The following is a 16,235-nucleotide window of genomic DNA, read 5'->3' on the forward strand; positions in this document are numbered from 1 at the left end:
CCAAACTGATCAAGTTTATGCAACCATTCTTAACAACCACATCCTTGGCCACTCCTGCGCCTTTCCGAATGGATCTTATTGCCTGTGGTTCCATGTTCAACCCTTCTTACCCTCTCTCCATTTCCTCCCTCCCTCTCTTCTTCTTTTCCTCCTACATTTGTCTCTTATTCCTCTCTGTCGTCTTTTTCTCTCTAGGGTCCTAAGACCCTTCTCAAGCCGATATGTATGACAGTCTGTGCATGTTTCCCATGTAATATAACTTAAAGCAATCCAGTTTCCTCTACCAAAAAGACCTTCAAGGCATTTCCCATGGGGCTGGAGAGATGATGCAAGAGCTGCTTTTCTAAAGGATCCACGCTCCATTCCCAGCACCTACATGGTAGCTAACAATTGCCTGTAACTCTGGTTCTCAGGGATCTAATGCCCCCTTCTGGCATCTGTGGGCACTGCACCCACAGTCTCAAAACACCACTCACACTGAAGAAAACTACTTTGTCTTCTTGGCTGAATCCCTGTCTCTCACCCTCTTGTCTTCTCTCCTCCCCTCCCTCTCATTCACAAAGCGCTGAGCCAGAAAACATTTGCCTGAGAAAATTTTGTTTAGAAGTCAAAATAATTTTAGGATTAATTTTAGAGACTTCTTCCAGAGAGAATGCAACATCAGTAGTGTTGATTAAAAGATAAAACATGGAGGTCTAGGAAATAGCTCATTCATAAAAGGCCTGCAGTGAAGCATAAGGGCCTTAGCAAAGTCCCAGAACCCACGTCAAAAACAGCAGCGGCAAGCCCGCGCGGGGAGGCAGAGGCAGGCAGATCTCTGGTGCTCACTGCCTGTCAGTCTAGTCTATTTGGGACACTCCAGACCAGGGAGGGACTTTCTCAAAAACAGACAGACAGCTCCTGAGGACACCTGAAGTTGTCCCTCTGGCCTCCACACCCATATACACACAGGCACAAGCACACGTACATATAAGTACCTACTTGTATGTATACTTATGTGTATGTATGTACACACACAGAAAAGGAAGGAAGGAAGGGAGAGAGAGAGGAGAAATGGATTTACATAAAATGGCATACTTCTCAACTCTAAAGAAAAATCAAATTAAAAAAATTCAGGAAATTATTTTTCAGGAAAATGGATGGGCTTAGAATGTATAGTATTAAGTGAGGTCATACAGTCTCAGAAATAAACCACATGTTCATCTGAGAATAAATGGTATCTAGCCAATAGTATGTGTGTACATGTAAACAAATGTACACATGGGTGCAGTGTAACATGAAGAAAGAACAAGAAAAAGTGGACCCAAGGGCCTGAGGAAGGACTGAGTGCGGGTGATGGAAAGGAGTTGTGAAGGAGGATAGAAAGATAATTGTTTTTCCAGTGATCATTTGATCACAGACTTTTTTTGCCTTTGGTGGCAGATAAGTACAGAAAATATATGTGATACTGAAAGTGGGAAATTAATGTGAAGCTTCACAACTTCCATTTCAAAGTCCAATTCTAACTGCATATAAGTTCATAAAATTGTATATAGACTTTGGGTTTGGTTAATTTTGGTATGATAAATTTTTATTTATTTGTAAGGTTTTTTTTAAATAAGAAATTTTTAAAAAGGAAAGTAAGACATACAGCCTTTGTCTTAGTTACTTTTCTATTGTTGTGAAGAGATACCATGACCAAGGTAGCTTATAGAAGAATTTATTAGGCTTATGGTGCCAGAGGTTCGAGTTCATGACCATGCAGGCATGGTGCCTGAGCAGTAGCTGAGCACTTATGTGTTGAGACTACAATGGAGGAGAGAGAGAGAGAGAGAGAGAGAGAGAGAGAGAGAGAGAGAGAGAGAGAACGAGAACTAGAATGGTTTAGACTTTTGAGACCTCAAAGCCCACCCCCAGTGACACACCTCACCAACAAGGCCACACCTCCTAATCCTGCGCAGACAGTTCCACCAACTGGGGACCAAGCATTCAAATATAGAGCCTATGGGGGCCATTCTCATTCAAACCACCACAGACATACATCAGGATCCTTTCCAAGATGACTTGCTGGCCTTGGCTATGTCTGTCTGTAAAAGCACCCAACAGTCTGCGGATACAGAGGGCTCTCACCTCACAGAGCCCCTAACAGTGTGCAGTGAGTTTTCCTGTGTGGTGAACATCTTGGAGACGACCGGATGTTATTACTGGCTTACTGTTAAATACTAATGGAACTAGTTTAGGAAGGCTTCCTTGGATGCTCTGACCCTCAGTAATTCAGAACACTCTCTTAAGTCTCCACCCTAGAGCAGGGACTTTGGGCTGGCCAATGACTGTGACCACTTTCCAATTGTTCCAGTTCTTTCTTTCCCAAAGAATGTTTGTGGACAGCATAGATGCTAAGTCTGAGACCCTGGGCATTTGACATGTCTTTTTTCAATCCTAAATGAGGCAAGTGCCCCTGATGCTGTCCTTCCTCTGGAAGAAGGCCTATAGCCTTGTTGCCTGGCCCATGGTGACCTGAGTCCCGAATGAATAGGGCTTGGGAACCACCCCAGCACAGAAAACTGTTTCTCTTCCGTACAAACCCGTGTCAGAAGCATCATTTAGATGAGTCCTGGCATTGCCTTTTCTTCTAGAGGGCGCTGTGCTTGCTACCATGCTTGGTTGCCTGGGAAAAGTCTCAGCTTTGTTCCAGAAGCAGATGTGAAACGTTTCCCTAGCAAGCCTTCTGTGCTACTGAGATCCAGTGTGCCCTCAGCTGCTGCCGCCTCTGGACCCTGAATCTCACGCAGGCTTGATGGTAGCTCTACCTAACTAGTAGATGGCTACTTGGTACCTGGCCCAGCTCCTTCCAAGGTTGTTTTAAGGAGGATCCTGAGGCATCGGCCCTCTCCATGTAAAAAACATTCTGCAATAGCTTGGTGGTGTCATTCATCCCAAGTGCTGTAGAGGGGAGCCAGAACACGGTGCTGACCAAGTACTAATTACTCGGGAATCTCAGTGTGGAGCTCAGTTGATAGAGTGCTTTCCTCGTAAGCCTGGGTTTGACCTCCAACACCATATAAAACCAGTGTGACGGTGCATGCCTTGAGTCCATGCACTTGGGGCATGGGTGCAGGAGCATTGGGTCATCCTTGACTACACAGAGAGCTCAAGGATAGCTTAAGATATGTAAGACCTTGCCTCAAACAAAAGAAAACAAAGTTGGAACTGGCAAGAAGGCCCAGTGGGTAAAGGTGCTTGTCACCAAGCCTGACGATCTGAGTTCAGTCCTCGGGACCCACGTGAGAGAAGGAGAGAAGTGATTCCCACACATTGTCTTCTGATCTTCATGTGTGTGCCGTGAACACAATAAATACACAAATAAACAATGTCATTTTAAACACTTAAAACCAACGAGGGAAGCAACTGACACGCTTTTCTCTTGAGTGCTCTTAGGGAGCTTTCTTTGGTCCCTGCCTGGACCTTCCTGGGTCAGATAGTTGACCAACATTCTGTTGTAAGCAAAGTAGTGCCAGCCTTTTTCTTATCTCCACCTCTTGTGTCCATCACAGCCAGCCAGTAACTTCCCATGTCTATGATGCATGCCCACATCGGGCACAGCAGGTTGTTGGGAGGCTAGGGATACCCGGAGATTCTAAGAGGGGTTAACTGTGCAGCAGCAACAGCCCAGTGTTGTGGGGGGAGGAACCTTCCCCCATGGCTGCTGTGGGAGTCGTGTGGGGACACCTCTAGAGGTGTCTCAGTATTCATGTTCAAGTTCTAACCAAAGAGTGCCTTGCCTTCTCACAGCTGGAGACTACCGTTTTGACACGCTCTGGCTTCCTGTTTACACCACAGGAAACCAGAGAGCTGCTGCCTCTGCTGCCACAGGAAGACACGGCAGGGAAAAGTCCTTGCAGCGCTGCCTGCTGCCCAGGACCTGCAATCAGCACACCGACTTCGTCCTCCTCAGAGGGAGAGCCAAGGAGGAGTGCCAGTCCAGGTGAGCCGCCATGGGGATCTTCCAGAAGGAAGGTCTTTCTGGAGAAAGTGCCACGCATCAAGTAGGAGCTGGAGTCTGGTCTGAGATCAGTGCCTTGCATGGGCACAGCGGACACAGCCAGTGGCCGGGGTGGATGGACAGGGAGGCTTCCGGGGTGCTGGGGCAGGACAGGGGAAGCGCTCTTCCGAGAGATAAGCTTCCTGGTTGAAGCGGCGATTCCAGGGAGGTGATGGAGTGGATGCAGGCCGTTCTTGAGGGTCTACGTGGAAAGATGTCCAACGATTATAGTTAACCCAGCTACCCTGAGCAGCTGCATTATATGGGTGTCAGCAAGACAGCGTACTTGATTCATTTATGCTCAAATCTGAGAGCGCCGTGTGGGAAAAGTGTCATCAGTGCTTGCTGATGGCCACCACATCCAGGAGGTGGATAGCCACGGGAAGTCCAAGCGGTACACCTGCCAATACAAGGCCATAGCCTGAGTGTTTGTTGGCTTACTAGAAAGAACAGAGGATCCTGGATTCACCCTTCATTAACTGTGATTCTGGGCAATCTCCTTTGCCTTTGTGGGCTCCTTCACCGGTCAGCAAGTATGAAAGACAACATGGAATCCCGATATGTGACTTGCTGCAGCTAGCATACAGTAGGTGTACGGTAGCATACAGTGACTGGTAGGTGTGTGAGGCTGTGTGAGGAAGGGATGCTCCAGATGGTTTCCTGCCCTGAGCAGCTCCCAGTGTGGCAGAGGAGTAAGTAAATAGGGAGGCTACAAACCATATTCTTAAAGCACATGAAGGCCTCTGGAGAGTAAAGGACAATATGAGTGAAATGATCTCACCCAGAGAGGTGCCCCACCAGGGAGACTCCAACTCCCTACCCTCCCTTCTCTTGGTCATCCTAATTGAGGACACACCCTAGCTTGCAGAGGACTTCCCTGTAGAACTTCAGACTCCTAATTCTTACCATCCCAGCCCTTAGAGCTGAACAATTTGTAAATGCAGAAACAGCCTAAGGGCCAGACTTACTTGCTAAAGTCCTGGAGTCTCTAGTACCCACGCAGGCCTTCACGATCACGCATGGCTCTTCTTTGGTGCCATCGGAGTTCAGGGCTCTGCTTCACTTGAGGCTGGGCACTGTGGTAAGAGATGGGAGGAAACAGTGTTCCTCAAATGAGGGTGCATCCTCAAATGAAGACTCTCCCTGGAACATGCACCCCAAGAGGCCTAGTCTTCCACAAAGAAGGATGAGGCATGGGAAACACAGAATACTGACAGTGGCATCCCTCTTGATGCCAACCTTCCCTTAGGGAAGGGAGTCGAGTGCAGAGTCCCATCCCCCCATCCCGCGCCCACACAGGTAGATGTCACTTTAATGTTACCTTATTCTGAGAAAGCTTTTGCCATGCTGCCCCTTGGACACGGCATCCTGAGGACATCGTGGGCATAAAGTGGATGATACAGTGAAATATCTCATGGGGCTTTCCACATCCCAAATGCCCAGCCTAGAGCCCAGGTATACCACCTCAGAACTGAGGAAGGGACCCTTCAGATTCCACAATTCAAATATCAGTGACGCATAGCTTTTCTCTACCTGCAACCGTTTCATCAATTCTTTTTGATTGAGAAACACCCATTTCCCAAGCAAGCTGGTCAATGGCCTGTGTGTGGGCAGAGGATCACACTCCCATGACTTCATGGCTTCGGGTGGGCACATGGGTGTGCAATATGCCCTTGAAATGAGAGAGCCTCAGCAGGCTGTGCGCACCCCACTGGTGGGCATCACTCATTCTTCTTGCTTTTGAACGACACGGAGAGTCCCAATCAAATACGTGGACCAACATGAGACGCGTGGAGTGAAAGTTTGCAAGGCACAATAACTGCTCTCACTTCACACTTCTCATACGTTTCCTGTGTGACCGTGGAGAGGACATTGGAGTGGGCGGTGAGGCGACATGGGGCCTGGCCTGACTCTGACAGCCCTGGCCCCTCATCCACCCAGAGTCCTCTCTTGTCAAACGACAGAGCAGGTTATTTCCCGAGCACACATCTGCTTGGTAGAGGGTACTCTCCTCCGGTTCTTCAGTTCTGCCTGCTGGTGCCCCAGGTAGGTGGCAGCCCGTGGAGCTGGTCCCCAGGGTGTCCGTTGTTTCTGCTCCAGAGCCCTTCAACAGTGTAACTTGAGTTTAGAAAGAAAATCCCCAGTGAGGTGTCATGCTCAGGTCTGGCTTTGTTTCTGCCCGCCAGCGTCACCAGGAAAACACCCGCTGCTGAAGAGGCAGGCACGGATGGACTATAGCTTTGATACCACCACTGAAGACCCTTGGGTTAGAATTTCCGACTGCATCAAAAACTTATTTAGCCCTATCATGAGCGAGAACCACAGCCACATGCCACTACAGCCCAACGCCAGCCTGGGTGAAGAGGATGGGACGCAGAGCCACCCAGAGGGGGTCCTGTCAAAAGTGGATACTGCCAACGGTGCTCCCAGGGTTCACAAGCCAGCAGATGGCTGCACTGTGAAGAAGGGGCCCCCAGTGGCCCCCAAGCCAGCTTGGTTTCGTCAGAGTCTGAAAGGTCTGAGGAATCGTGTCCCAGACCCCAGAAGACCCTCGGAAGTAGCCTCAGCCACTCAGCCAGCAACTGTTTCCAGGGAGCCATCAGGGCCACACTCACAGGCCTCCTCCTCCTCCATCAGGCAGAGAATCAGCTCCTTTGAAAACTTTGGCTCCTCACAACTGCCAGAGAGAGGAGTCCAGAGACTGAGCCTGCAACCCAGCTCCGGGGAGACCACCAAACTTCCAGGGAAACAGGACGGAGGACGGTTTTCTGGTCTCCTGGGGCGGGGGACTACAGTCTCTGTTAAGCACAGGCAGGTGGACATAGAGCCCATAGCCACAGGCCTTCCTAACACCTCGGAGGTCAGGGACCTAGATATGTCTGAGTCCCCACCCCCAGGTCAGCGACCCAGCCCAAAAGCTCTCTCCCCAGACCCTCTCCTGAGACTCCTGACGACACATACTGAGGACGCTCAAGGCCCAGGCCTCAAGATGCCAAGTCAGCGGGCGCGGAGCTTCCCCCTGACCAGGACCCAGTCCTGCGAGACCAAGCTACTGGATGAAAAGGCCAGTAAGCTTTACTCCATCAGCAGCCAGTTATCGTCAGCTGTCATGAAATCCCTGCTGTGCCTCCCGTCGTCAGTCTCCTGTGGCCAGATCACCTGTGTCCCCAGGGAGAGGGTTTCTCCAAAGCCGCCTCCCAACAACAACAGCACAGCTACAGAAGGTCTTGGTGAAGTCGTTGCCTCGGACACAGGGTTCTCCCTCAAGTGAGTGTGTGCGCCCTGCTTCCTCTCCACTGTCCCCATCCCTTTTTTATGTTGCATAGCAGTTGAATGTTTCTCAGTTACACCAGTCAAAAAACCATCTCACCTCATGTCAGTGTGTGTACAGATGTGCATGGTAGCTCTGTCTTCCATGTTAAGGAGTAGTTTACACACACCTGACCTCCACTGGGATGGGAAGTGGGGGCACCAACCAGACCCCTAGGAAACTGCCCACAAACACACACACAAGGCTGATGCATACTGAACGGTCCACTCTCGACTTAAGGGGCTGCAGGCGAGGCCAGGAGATGCTCTCCAACAAGAATCTATTTTACTTTTCACTTGGGCCCAGGACCTAGACAGGGAGTATGGACATTTAGTCCTGTTTCCCTCCGGGCCTTACTCTGGCCATGAGCAGAGTTCTGTCCTGTGCACTCTGCTTCCCTCTTTAGCTGGAACTCGGGGGTGGATGAGACCTGCTTCACAGATGTGGCTTACTAGGGGGATCTGAGGCCTTCTCCTGCAGGCCTGGGGCTGGGTCTATCCCTCTTGGGTCAGCTGTGATTTATTTATTGTTTATGCTGTTGAGAAAGGATATGTTACATCAAACAATAGAGTTCCCAAAGCACTGTGCCCCTTGCAGGATGGAGTCGTTCAAGAATCACACTGTGTTATTTCTGTTTGTGAAAGCCTTTCAGAGCTCAGAGAATATTCAGAAGGCCTCGCCAACCCCGGGGAAACTGAGGACAGGGACCACTGTTCTTCTCAGCCAGGCCAGTCAGTCATCTCCCTGCTGAGCTCAGAAGAACTGAAAAAGCTCATTGAGGAAGTGAGAGTTCTAGACGAGGCGACATTGAAGGTGGGTTTCCTGTGTGCACATCTGCAGTGACAAGAACTCCCTGTGGGCTGCTGTGGTCACCTCAGCTGGGCTGGGGGGAAGTAGCTAAAGAAGCTCAAGGCTTGTCATAGTGCTGGCATCAGGTCCAGGCTTTGTCCTGTCTGTGTTAGAGGGATAACCTGTCACTTGATACAGCAAGTGTCAAGACCTGACCTTAGCTGGGATGGGAAGTGTGTGTGTGTGTGTGTGTGTGTGTGTGTGTGTGTGTGTGTATTTGGAGGTGGTGGGGAAATGTGACCAGGTCCCTTGTCCTGGCATCTTTTTACCATTTTATGAATGAGAAGAGAGGTTCGTGATCACAGAGCCAGGGTGCTCTGTCTCTGAGCTCAAATCCAGTGCTGTGCTAATGTGCCATGGGCTGCTGACCTGGCATCAGAGTCCAGAGAGAAGCGTCATGGCATAGCATTGCCAGCGGGAAACAGCATAGGTGAGGTAAGCTCTCACCTTGAGGCTTTCCTTGTTTCTGCGGCAGACATCAAGGTGAGCTCAGGAGGGCCTCCGTGCCTAACCATTCTGAAAGCCCCGCTCCCCCCGTAGGTGCTGAACACAGTCGATGGTGTGTAGAGAGGAAGTGGCCCAGCCAGAGTGGGAGCCAGCAGTCAGCAGCTCTCACTCTCTGCAAGCTTGTGAGGGCCCATACCCACCCCTGCACTGAGAGCCTGCAGACTGGGAAGGGAGGACTCTCCTTTGCTATTGGAAGAGTCATAGCTGCCCTTCTGAGGTCAAGGGCGCAGTTAAGACCAGTGGTTCCAAGATGCCTCCGGGCTGTGGTTTCTCCTCTGTGGTTCTCACCAATCACTTGTAGCCTGCATGAGCCACCCGTCCCCGGAGCCTGGTTTAATGCAAATAATATGCTGGAAGTAAAACTTCAACTTCAGAGCTGAGTACCTAAGTGTTAGCAGAAGACATTTTTTTTTTTTTTCTAGCAAGGCAGGCACCCACAGGACCAAGAAATAAAGCTTGCAAATAATCCCAAAGGTGTGCGACAGTGTGGGTCAATGGGGCTTTTACACTTAGGTTACTCCTCTGTCCTGGGGACTCCCCATTAAAAGACCTGCAAGTCAGGGGCTCCGGTAGCCCATGGCCAAGGTTTGCCAGCTTTTCTTTCCTAGTACCATGTAAAACTAGTGGCCCAGGAACCATGGCCTTGAAACTAAATTTTACTTGATATTTTGAAGTTATCAGGTTCCAGAGGTCATAAGTCCTGAGATTGCTGACTGTTTTATTTAAAGGGAATAAACCAGTAGCACTGGATCTGTCTTCCTTTGAATTAGATGCGTTTGGCTCTCCCTCTGTGCCTGTCACTCATGCCCATGTCTGTCACCTTTATGGCTCTTGTGGGCACTGGAGCGCCAGGTTCCAGTTCTAGACTAGAATGAGATTCCCTGCTTTTGGGTAGTGCCATAAGGCTGTCCTGGCTCCTGACTGGGAGTTTCTGTTTGTGCCTGTGTGTGTGTGTGTACATATGTGTGCATGCATGTATGATGGGGCACGATGCCAGCTGGGCCCCTTTACTGCTGCTGTGCCTGTGCGAGAAGGAGCAGCTAGCAATTGTGAACCAGCACTGGCCTCTGAGAGTCTGACCCTTGTCCCAAATGTCACGGTAAAGCAGCATCTTCCAGCCTGGACGGATCTCTAGCTGACTTAGCGATATGCAGTCAGTCTGTGGGAGTTGGGTATGGATGGGTACTGAGAGTAAAAAGGCTGGGCTGGCTGCTTTACATACATTCGCTTCCCCTCCTCAGCTTCCTGCAATTCCTGTGGGATGAAACTAAAGTCTGAGGAGGTGGCAGTCCTGGCCCAGCTGGTGTTTAATAAAACAAACCAGCATGGTGCTAAAGCATGTGTTAAATTGTTCACTCTGCGGCAGTACAGTGTTTGTGAATGTATGTATTTTCATCCACAGCAACTAGACAGCATTCACGTCACCATCTTACACAAGGAAGAAGGCGCTGGCCTTGGATTCAGCTTGGCAGGAGGGGCGGATCTGGAAAACAAGGTGATCACGGTGAGTGGCCCAGGAATCGGCATGCCAGAGCCAGAGTGGGTTGCTGGGGGTGAGAAGACTTGCCTGGAAGGGGTCTTGTGCTGGGAAATACCAGGTCACTGGGCAGGGTAAGAACAGGGGTTTTAAAGGAAAGTCATTGGGACCGTTCTTCTCAAGAGGCACAGTGTGGGCTCCTATCTGACGCAGATTTAACTCTTTGACATTACATCCTTTTCAATGAAGAAGGTCTCTGTGCACCCTCAACAGCCCCAGTACATCAAAACAAACACTAAATGCACATGGAGCATAAAAATATGCTGTGTATATGTGTAAGTATACGTGCATACATGCACACATGTGTATGCATGCACATGTTCTACACCAGAACATCTGAACATGGAAAGTTTGCACGGTTTAAAGCCTTAATACTTATATTTTTGAAAATATGTGGAGGATACATTAAAAACGGAGACCAGAATCAGGGAGATATCTCAGTCAACAAATCACTTGCCTTGCAAGCAAAGCTTGGCTTGATTCCCAGAACTCATGTTAAAGGAAAGGTGGGAACGGAGGTGCGTTTCTAATTCCAGAGCCGGGGAAGCCAAGACAGGCAGGTTCCCAGCTGCTCAGCCAGCCTAGGCTACTCAGTGAATTCCAGGCTACCGAGAGACCCTGTCTTAAAAAAACAAAGGGAATGATGCCTAAGGTGTGCCAGCTGAGGTTGTCCTGTGGTCTCTACATGTATGTGTACCCATACACTGCTGCAGACACATGCAAATGTGCATACACATGTGTGTGTGTGTGTGTGTGTGTGTGTATGCATATGCACACATGAATTGGGGCCAACTTTATCACATAATTTCCTTTGGAAATGTAGATTGTGATGGTCACTAGGATTTAGATAGGCACCATTTATAGCCACAGAGCATTTATAAAAATTTCTGGACTAGGACTGTAGACTTTTCCATACTATATAAAGAGGAGCTCATAGAAGGAAATTCCTTGCAAAGGAAGGGGCCACTGGGTGTGCTGGAAAGGACCTTTTTCCACTGAGCTGTCTTTCTTTCTGGCCGTAAGATAGGTTTTTATTTTTTTCCTGCATATCATGCAGAAAGAGAAAAGGGGCCAGCTAAAGAATGACGATGTCTAGGCAGCCTAGGATAGTGCCCCTCAAGTACTTCCTGTAGAAATGGGACCTGAGTGTATCTCCAGAAGGGATAAGCTCCCCTAAAATGTGTTTAGAGAGTTACCATGTTATTACGTTGCTTACTCAGAGAACCAAGATGTAAATTGGCATCGGAGGGTTGCTGGGATCTTTAAACAATGAACATTTTGGGAGATTTTGTTTAACCTGGTGTCTCCAAATTTCTTTGATCTTAGAAACCTGTTCTTATAAATACCCCTCTATAAGCCAGAGACTCAGTTTTTGCCAGGAAAGCATTCTTAGAAATGTGATCTGGGGTAGATAAGGCAGAAGACATTCTCTGGGAGTGGACGGGGCTGGAGTGATCAGTCAAGGGTATCGTGTGGGAAGAGTGCTGGGGACTCTCTGGTCATCCCCTTTGGTGGTTTCTGTCTTGACTAGAAGCTGGCCTGGGCCTGTTTGTCTGCCCTGAGATACAGTCAGTCTTTGCCCTAACCTCCTCTGGGGTTGGGTGGATACCTGGCTTGTCCTCTGTCAGCACACATGGGGATCTGATTTGGATGGTGTGTGGGCTCTGATTCCTTTGGCTTGGAGTCCTCTGTCAGCACACATGGGGATCTGATTTGGATGGTGTGTGGGCTCTGATTCCTTTGCCTTCTTTAGGTCCACAGAGTGTTTCCAAATGGCCTGGCTTCCCAGGAAGGCACAATTCAAAAGGGCAATGAGGTCCTTTCCATCAATGGCAAATCTCTCAAGGGGGCTACCCACAATGATGCCCTGGCAATCCTCCGGCAAGCTCGGGACCCAAGGCAGGCTGTCATTGTCACCAGGAGAGCGACTGTGGAGGCCACTCACGACTTGAACTCCTCTACTGACTCTGCAGCATCAGCGTCAGCGGCCAGCGACATTTCTACAGAATCTAGTAGGTGTTCCCAGTGCAGTGGGATGGGGATTGGTGTGGGGAAAGGCCCCTCGTGAGCCACATACTGACTGCCTTTGGCCAATTAGATCCACCCTTGGTGGCACTGTGTGGGAATGTGTAACCCCCACACACCTTCCCAGCTTGCCTGGTGTGCTGCAGAGATGTGAGTCTGTGTTTCCGTGTGTGTGTGTGTGTGTGTGTGTGTGTGTGTGTGTGTGTGTGTGTGTGATTAAATGGCTGGCATCAGCCCGGGCAGCTGGGCCTGGGAGAAGAGCAGATCGCTGACCACGCCCATGTGCTTCCCCCTGCAGTGGAGGCCACTGTCTGCACAGTGACTCTGGAGAAGACCTCGGCAGGGTTGGGCTTCAGCCTGGAGGGAGGAAAGGGCTCCCTTCATGGAGACAAGCCCCTCACCATCAACAGGATTTTCAAAGGTGGGTCCCTTTCCCCTCTACCTCCTCTCCAGTTGTGGGCATGAAGGAGGCACCTCAAACCCCAAACTCCTGAGACCCCTCTGGGCCAACGTGGATTCCCACGCCCTTCAAGTCACGTGTTTGACCCTGTGTGCTCAGTTCTGCTTTTGTGGCCTAGTGCCCTTGCTCAGCCACACCCTTACTTCTCTTTTTGCTGGGTCCTCTCACGTGACTGAGCCCTGGGCTTGTGTAGTGAGTCTTTTTCTGTCCCACCAGCCAACTCCCAAATAATGACACAGAGACTTACTGTTAATTATGAAAGCTCGGCCTATTGCTTAGGCTTGTTCCTAACTAGCTCTTATAACTTAAATTAAGCCATTTATATTAATCTATGTTCTATCACGTGGCATTACCGTTCTTCCATCTTTTTTCTTTCTTTTTTATTTCTTTTTTGGTTTTTCGAGACAGGGCTTCTCTGTATAGTTTTGGTGCCTGTCCTGGATCTTGCTCTGTAGACCAGGCTGGCCTCAAACTCACAGAGATCTGCCTGCCTCTGCCTTCCAAGTGCTGGGATTAAAGGCATGCACTACCACTGCCAGGCTTCTGCTCTTCCATCTTGCATCTCTGTTTCCTCTCTGTGTCTCCTGGTATCTCCCCTGTGCCTCGATTATCTCCTATTTCCTCGCTCTGCCTGAAAGTCCCGCCTATACCTCCTGCCTAGCTATTGGCTGTTCACACAGTGTACAAATATCCCACAATAGGCTTTGTTCAGATTGTCAGGACCAAGGATAGAAAGAGGCAAGTAAGGCTCTGGTTTAAGGCACAGAGTTGAGGGGTACCAAAAGATGCACTGAGAAAAATCAATACTATTTCTGTGCAACGTACTTAGAAACAAATGTTAACCTTAAAAGTAAGCAGCTGTGATAGCATTGAGGTGAAGGCAAGACACTCAGGAATTCAAGGTCATCCTTAGTACCACAGCGACTAAAAGGTCAGCCTGGGTTATGTGAGTCTGTCTCCAACCAACCAGCCAAACAATCCATGATGCATAAGATGCCAACATTTTTTAAAAGACATATTTATTCATGTATTTTATATATATGAGTGCTCCGTCTCTATCCACACCAGAAGAAGGAATCTGATCCCATTACAAATGGTTATAAGCCACCATGTGGTTGCTGGGAATTGAACTCAGGGCCTCTGGAAGAGCAGTCAAGTGCTCCTACCACTGAGCCATCTCTCCAGCCCCAGATGGGAGCATTTTGAGTAAAGCCGGAGGCTGGCACTTATCTCACAGCCTAGCTAGCTTTACTCTAGTCCTGGATTCATTGATTCTTGTGTTCATTTTTCATTGGATGTCTTATTCATTATGAATTGGGCTGCCAGGCAATCTGACATGTGGATCAGCTGGATATGGAATTTCCTGAGAAAACTGTGAACACCTTGTCCCTACCATGCAAATCTATCCACAACTCCTTGTCACTTCTTAGGTGGAAGCCCTGGGCAAGGGAACAAGGGATGTGGAGGAAAAACAACATTGGTCAGATGCCAGGCTCTGGGTGTAGTCCAGCCCTGTCTCTAACTCACCATTCTTTACCACCCCAGAGGATCGTTATCCACAAGAAGATGTAAAAAGTATGGGTGCGTGTCTGGGAGCTTTTAGAATCCCAAAGGCATCCAATCCCTATTATCTGTCCTTATGAGCCTTTATAGCCAGCAGATTTTAAGTTCTGCAGCATCGTGGAAATGAATTGGGTAGACTGAGTCATGTGTGGTAATTAACCCCAACTTTCCGTGTTAACTGCAATTCTGGGAAAGATGCTTTTAGCTTTCGAGGAAACCAAACCTGAGAGACCTGGGTTCTAATGTACAGTGGCATGACCTTGGGCAAGTCACTTCACTATTCCGGGCTCATGTGTACACATGGGGGAATAAGCCTCCAGTCATGGGCAGGTGTGCTACCATGGGATGTGGATGCTAGAGCCTGACGGTCAGAGTTCAAGCCTAGACCCTAAAACTGAGCCACTTTCAAGCTCTGAGTGAGGTTCTCCATCTTTGGTTTCTACCCTTGTGAAAAGTGCATCTATTGGTGTGTACCCCCAGGGGCTGCTGCCAGGAGTGCAGAGCACCAGCACAAGCCTGTTGGGCTTGCTCAATATCCCTCCCTGTATTTTCATTACTATTCTATACTCTTACTCACTGTTGGTAAAGGCCATGGTGTCAGATGAATGGGAGGGTTCCCTTCGGTATAAGCAGTAAAAGAAGATGTCATGGTTTCTGTATGTATCTTTGACTGAGTGGGTGCCATGGAGGGGTATGTCTTTCTGAGTAGACACAGAGCTCTTTTCAAGACAACCAAGCCAACAGCCCTTTGAAGATCGCTTCAGGAATGTTTCACCAGCTCACACCCTTTCCGACCCATGGCTGGTAATATTACCAGAAGAAGGAAGTCAATACAAAGTAGGATAGATAGGGGTTGTTAGGAAGGACCCAGAGTCCCAGGGGCTCTCTAGAAATTGTGGAAGTCTCTACCTGGGCTCTGGCTTGGAGCTGACTGCCATTTCTTCACTTGACAACAGAGCTGAGTCTGGTGTCCAAGCTCTGAGCTACCACGTTGTGAAACAGCTCACTTTAGAACCACTGACAAGCTCCCAGAGGTGGGTGGCAATCCACACCTGAGCTGTCCTGGTTCCTCAGAAAGCACCTTTTATTCTTTCTGTTGCCTGCGAAGCCCAGGATCACCTGACATCTTCTCCTTCTTCATAGGGACTGAACAGAGTGAGACAGTCCAGCCAGGAGATGAAATCTTGCAGCTCGCTGGCACTGCCGTGCAAGGTCTTTCTCGGTTTGAAGCTTGGAATGTCATCAAGGCATTGCCTGACGGACCTGTCACTGTAGTCATCAGAAGGAAAGGCCTCCAATGCCAGCAGATGACAGCTTCTGGAGACTCCTAGACAGGATGCCGACGCTAAGACAAGGCAGGAGCATGAAGCTCCCGTCACTGCCGATTCTCAGGGTCTCTGCTACCCACCTCACCCAGGCTGGGGAAAGCCCGGGTGTGCTTCTGGTAGCTGCTGCTCAGGTTTGGACCTTCTGGGACACTGCCCCATCAGGAGGGTTGTTCTAAATGTCAGGACAGAGTCACACAGAGGTGGCCAATACAAAGCGTAGAGTGTATGTATATAAACAGCTTAGTGATAATATTCTGGTGCCCTAATAAAGTGGATGTGTTGCAGTTTGCTATGAAACCCATGGCCTGATTTGAACATCACCCAGGTACAATAAAAGCCACCCCACGGCAGCAAAGTTTTCTCTTATGAATCTGCAGGATAGGCAGGTCTTGCAGGATAGCTCCTTTGGGCCCACGAAGCATCATCTAGAACAACTCAAGGCTGGGCTGGGGTCCCATGAAGGGTCACTGCTTGTGCCTCTGGTTGCTGAGTGATGACTGAGAAGTCTCTTCATGGCCTGGGCTTCTGCACCACGAGGCCAGGCTGCCTGGTACACACACCACAGCCAGGCAGGAGCTGCATCTTTTCAACGTTCCGCCTTTGAAGACGCATAGCATTGCTGCACTATACTTCCA

At 49.3% G+C, this 16,235-nt stretch overlaps 1 protein-coding gene across 5 annotated transcripts in view; it reads left to right on the forward strand.

Moving 5' to 3' along the window:
• The window catches only part of Il16 (interleukin 16), a 97,103-nt gene extending 81,153 nt beyond the window's left edge, over positions 1–15,950 (forward strand). For 3 of the 5 annotated variants that reach the window (XM_037197754.1, XM_037197765.1, XM_037197743.1), the window contains exons 13-19: positions 3,772–3,964; positions 6,208–7,288; positions 7,976–8,144; positions 10,090–10,191; positions 11,978–12,236; positions 12,548–12,670; positions 15,416–15,950. In XM_037197754.1, coding sequence (XP_037053649.1) covers positions 3,772–3,964; positions 6,208–7,288; positions 7,976–8,144; positions 10,090–10,191; positions 11,978–12,236; positions 12,548–12,670; positions 15,416–15,603 — 2,115 coding nt within the window. In that variant the 3' untranslated portion in view covers positions 15,604–15,950. The remainder of the gene's footprint in view (positions 1–3,771; positions 3,965–6,207; positions 7,289–7,975; positions 8,145–10,089; positions 10,192–11,977; positions 12,237–12,547; positions 12,671–15,415) is intronic. The other 2 variants (XM_028873817.2, XM_028873821.2) reach the window with 1 other exon arrangement.
• Positions 15,951–16,235: the final 285 nt, after the last annotated feature.

The sequence above is a fragment of the Peromyscus leucopus genome, chromosome 1, assembly GCF_004664715.2.
Source record: "Peromyscus leucopus breed LL Stock chromosome 1, UCI_PerLeu_2.1, whole genome shotgun sequence".
NCBI lineage: Eukaryota > Metazoa > Chordata > Mammalia > Rodentia > Cricetidae > Peromyscus > Peromyscus leucopus.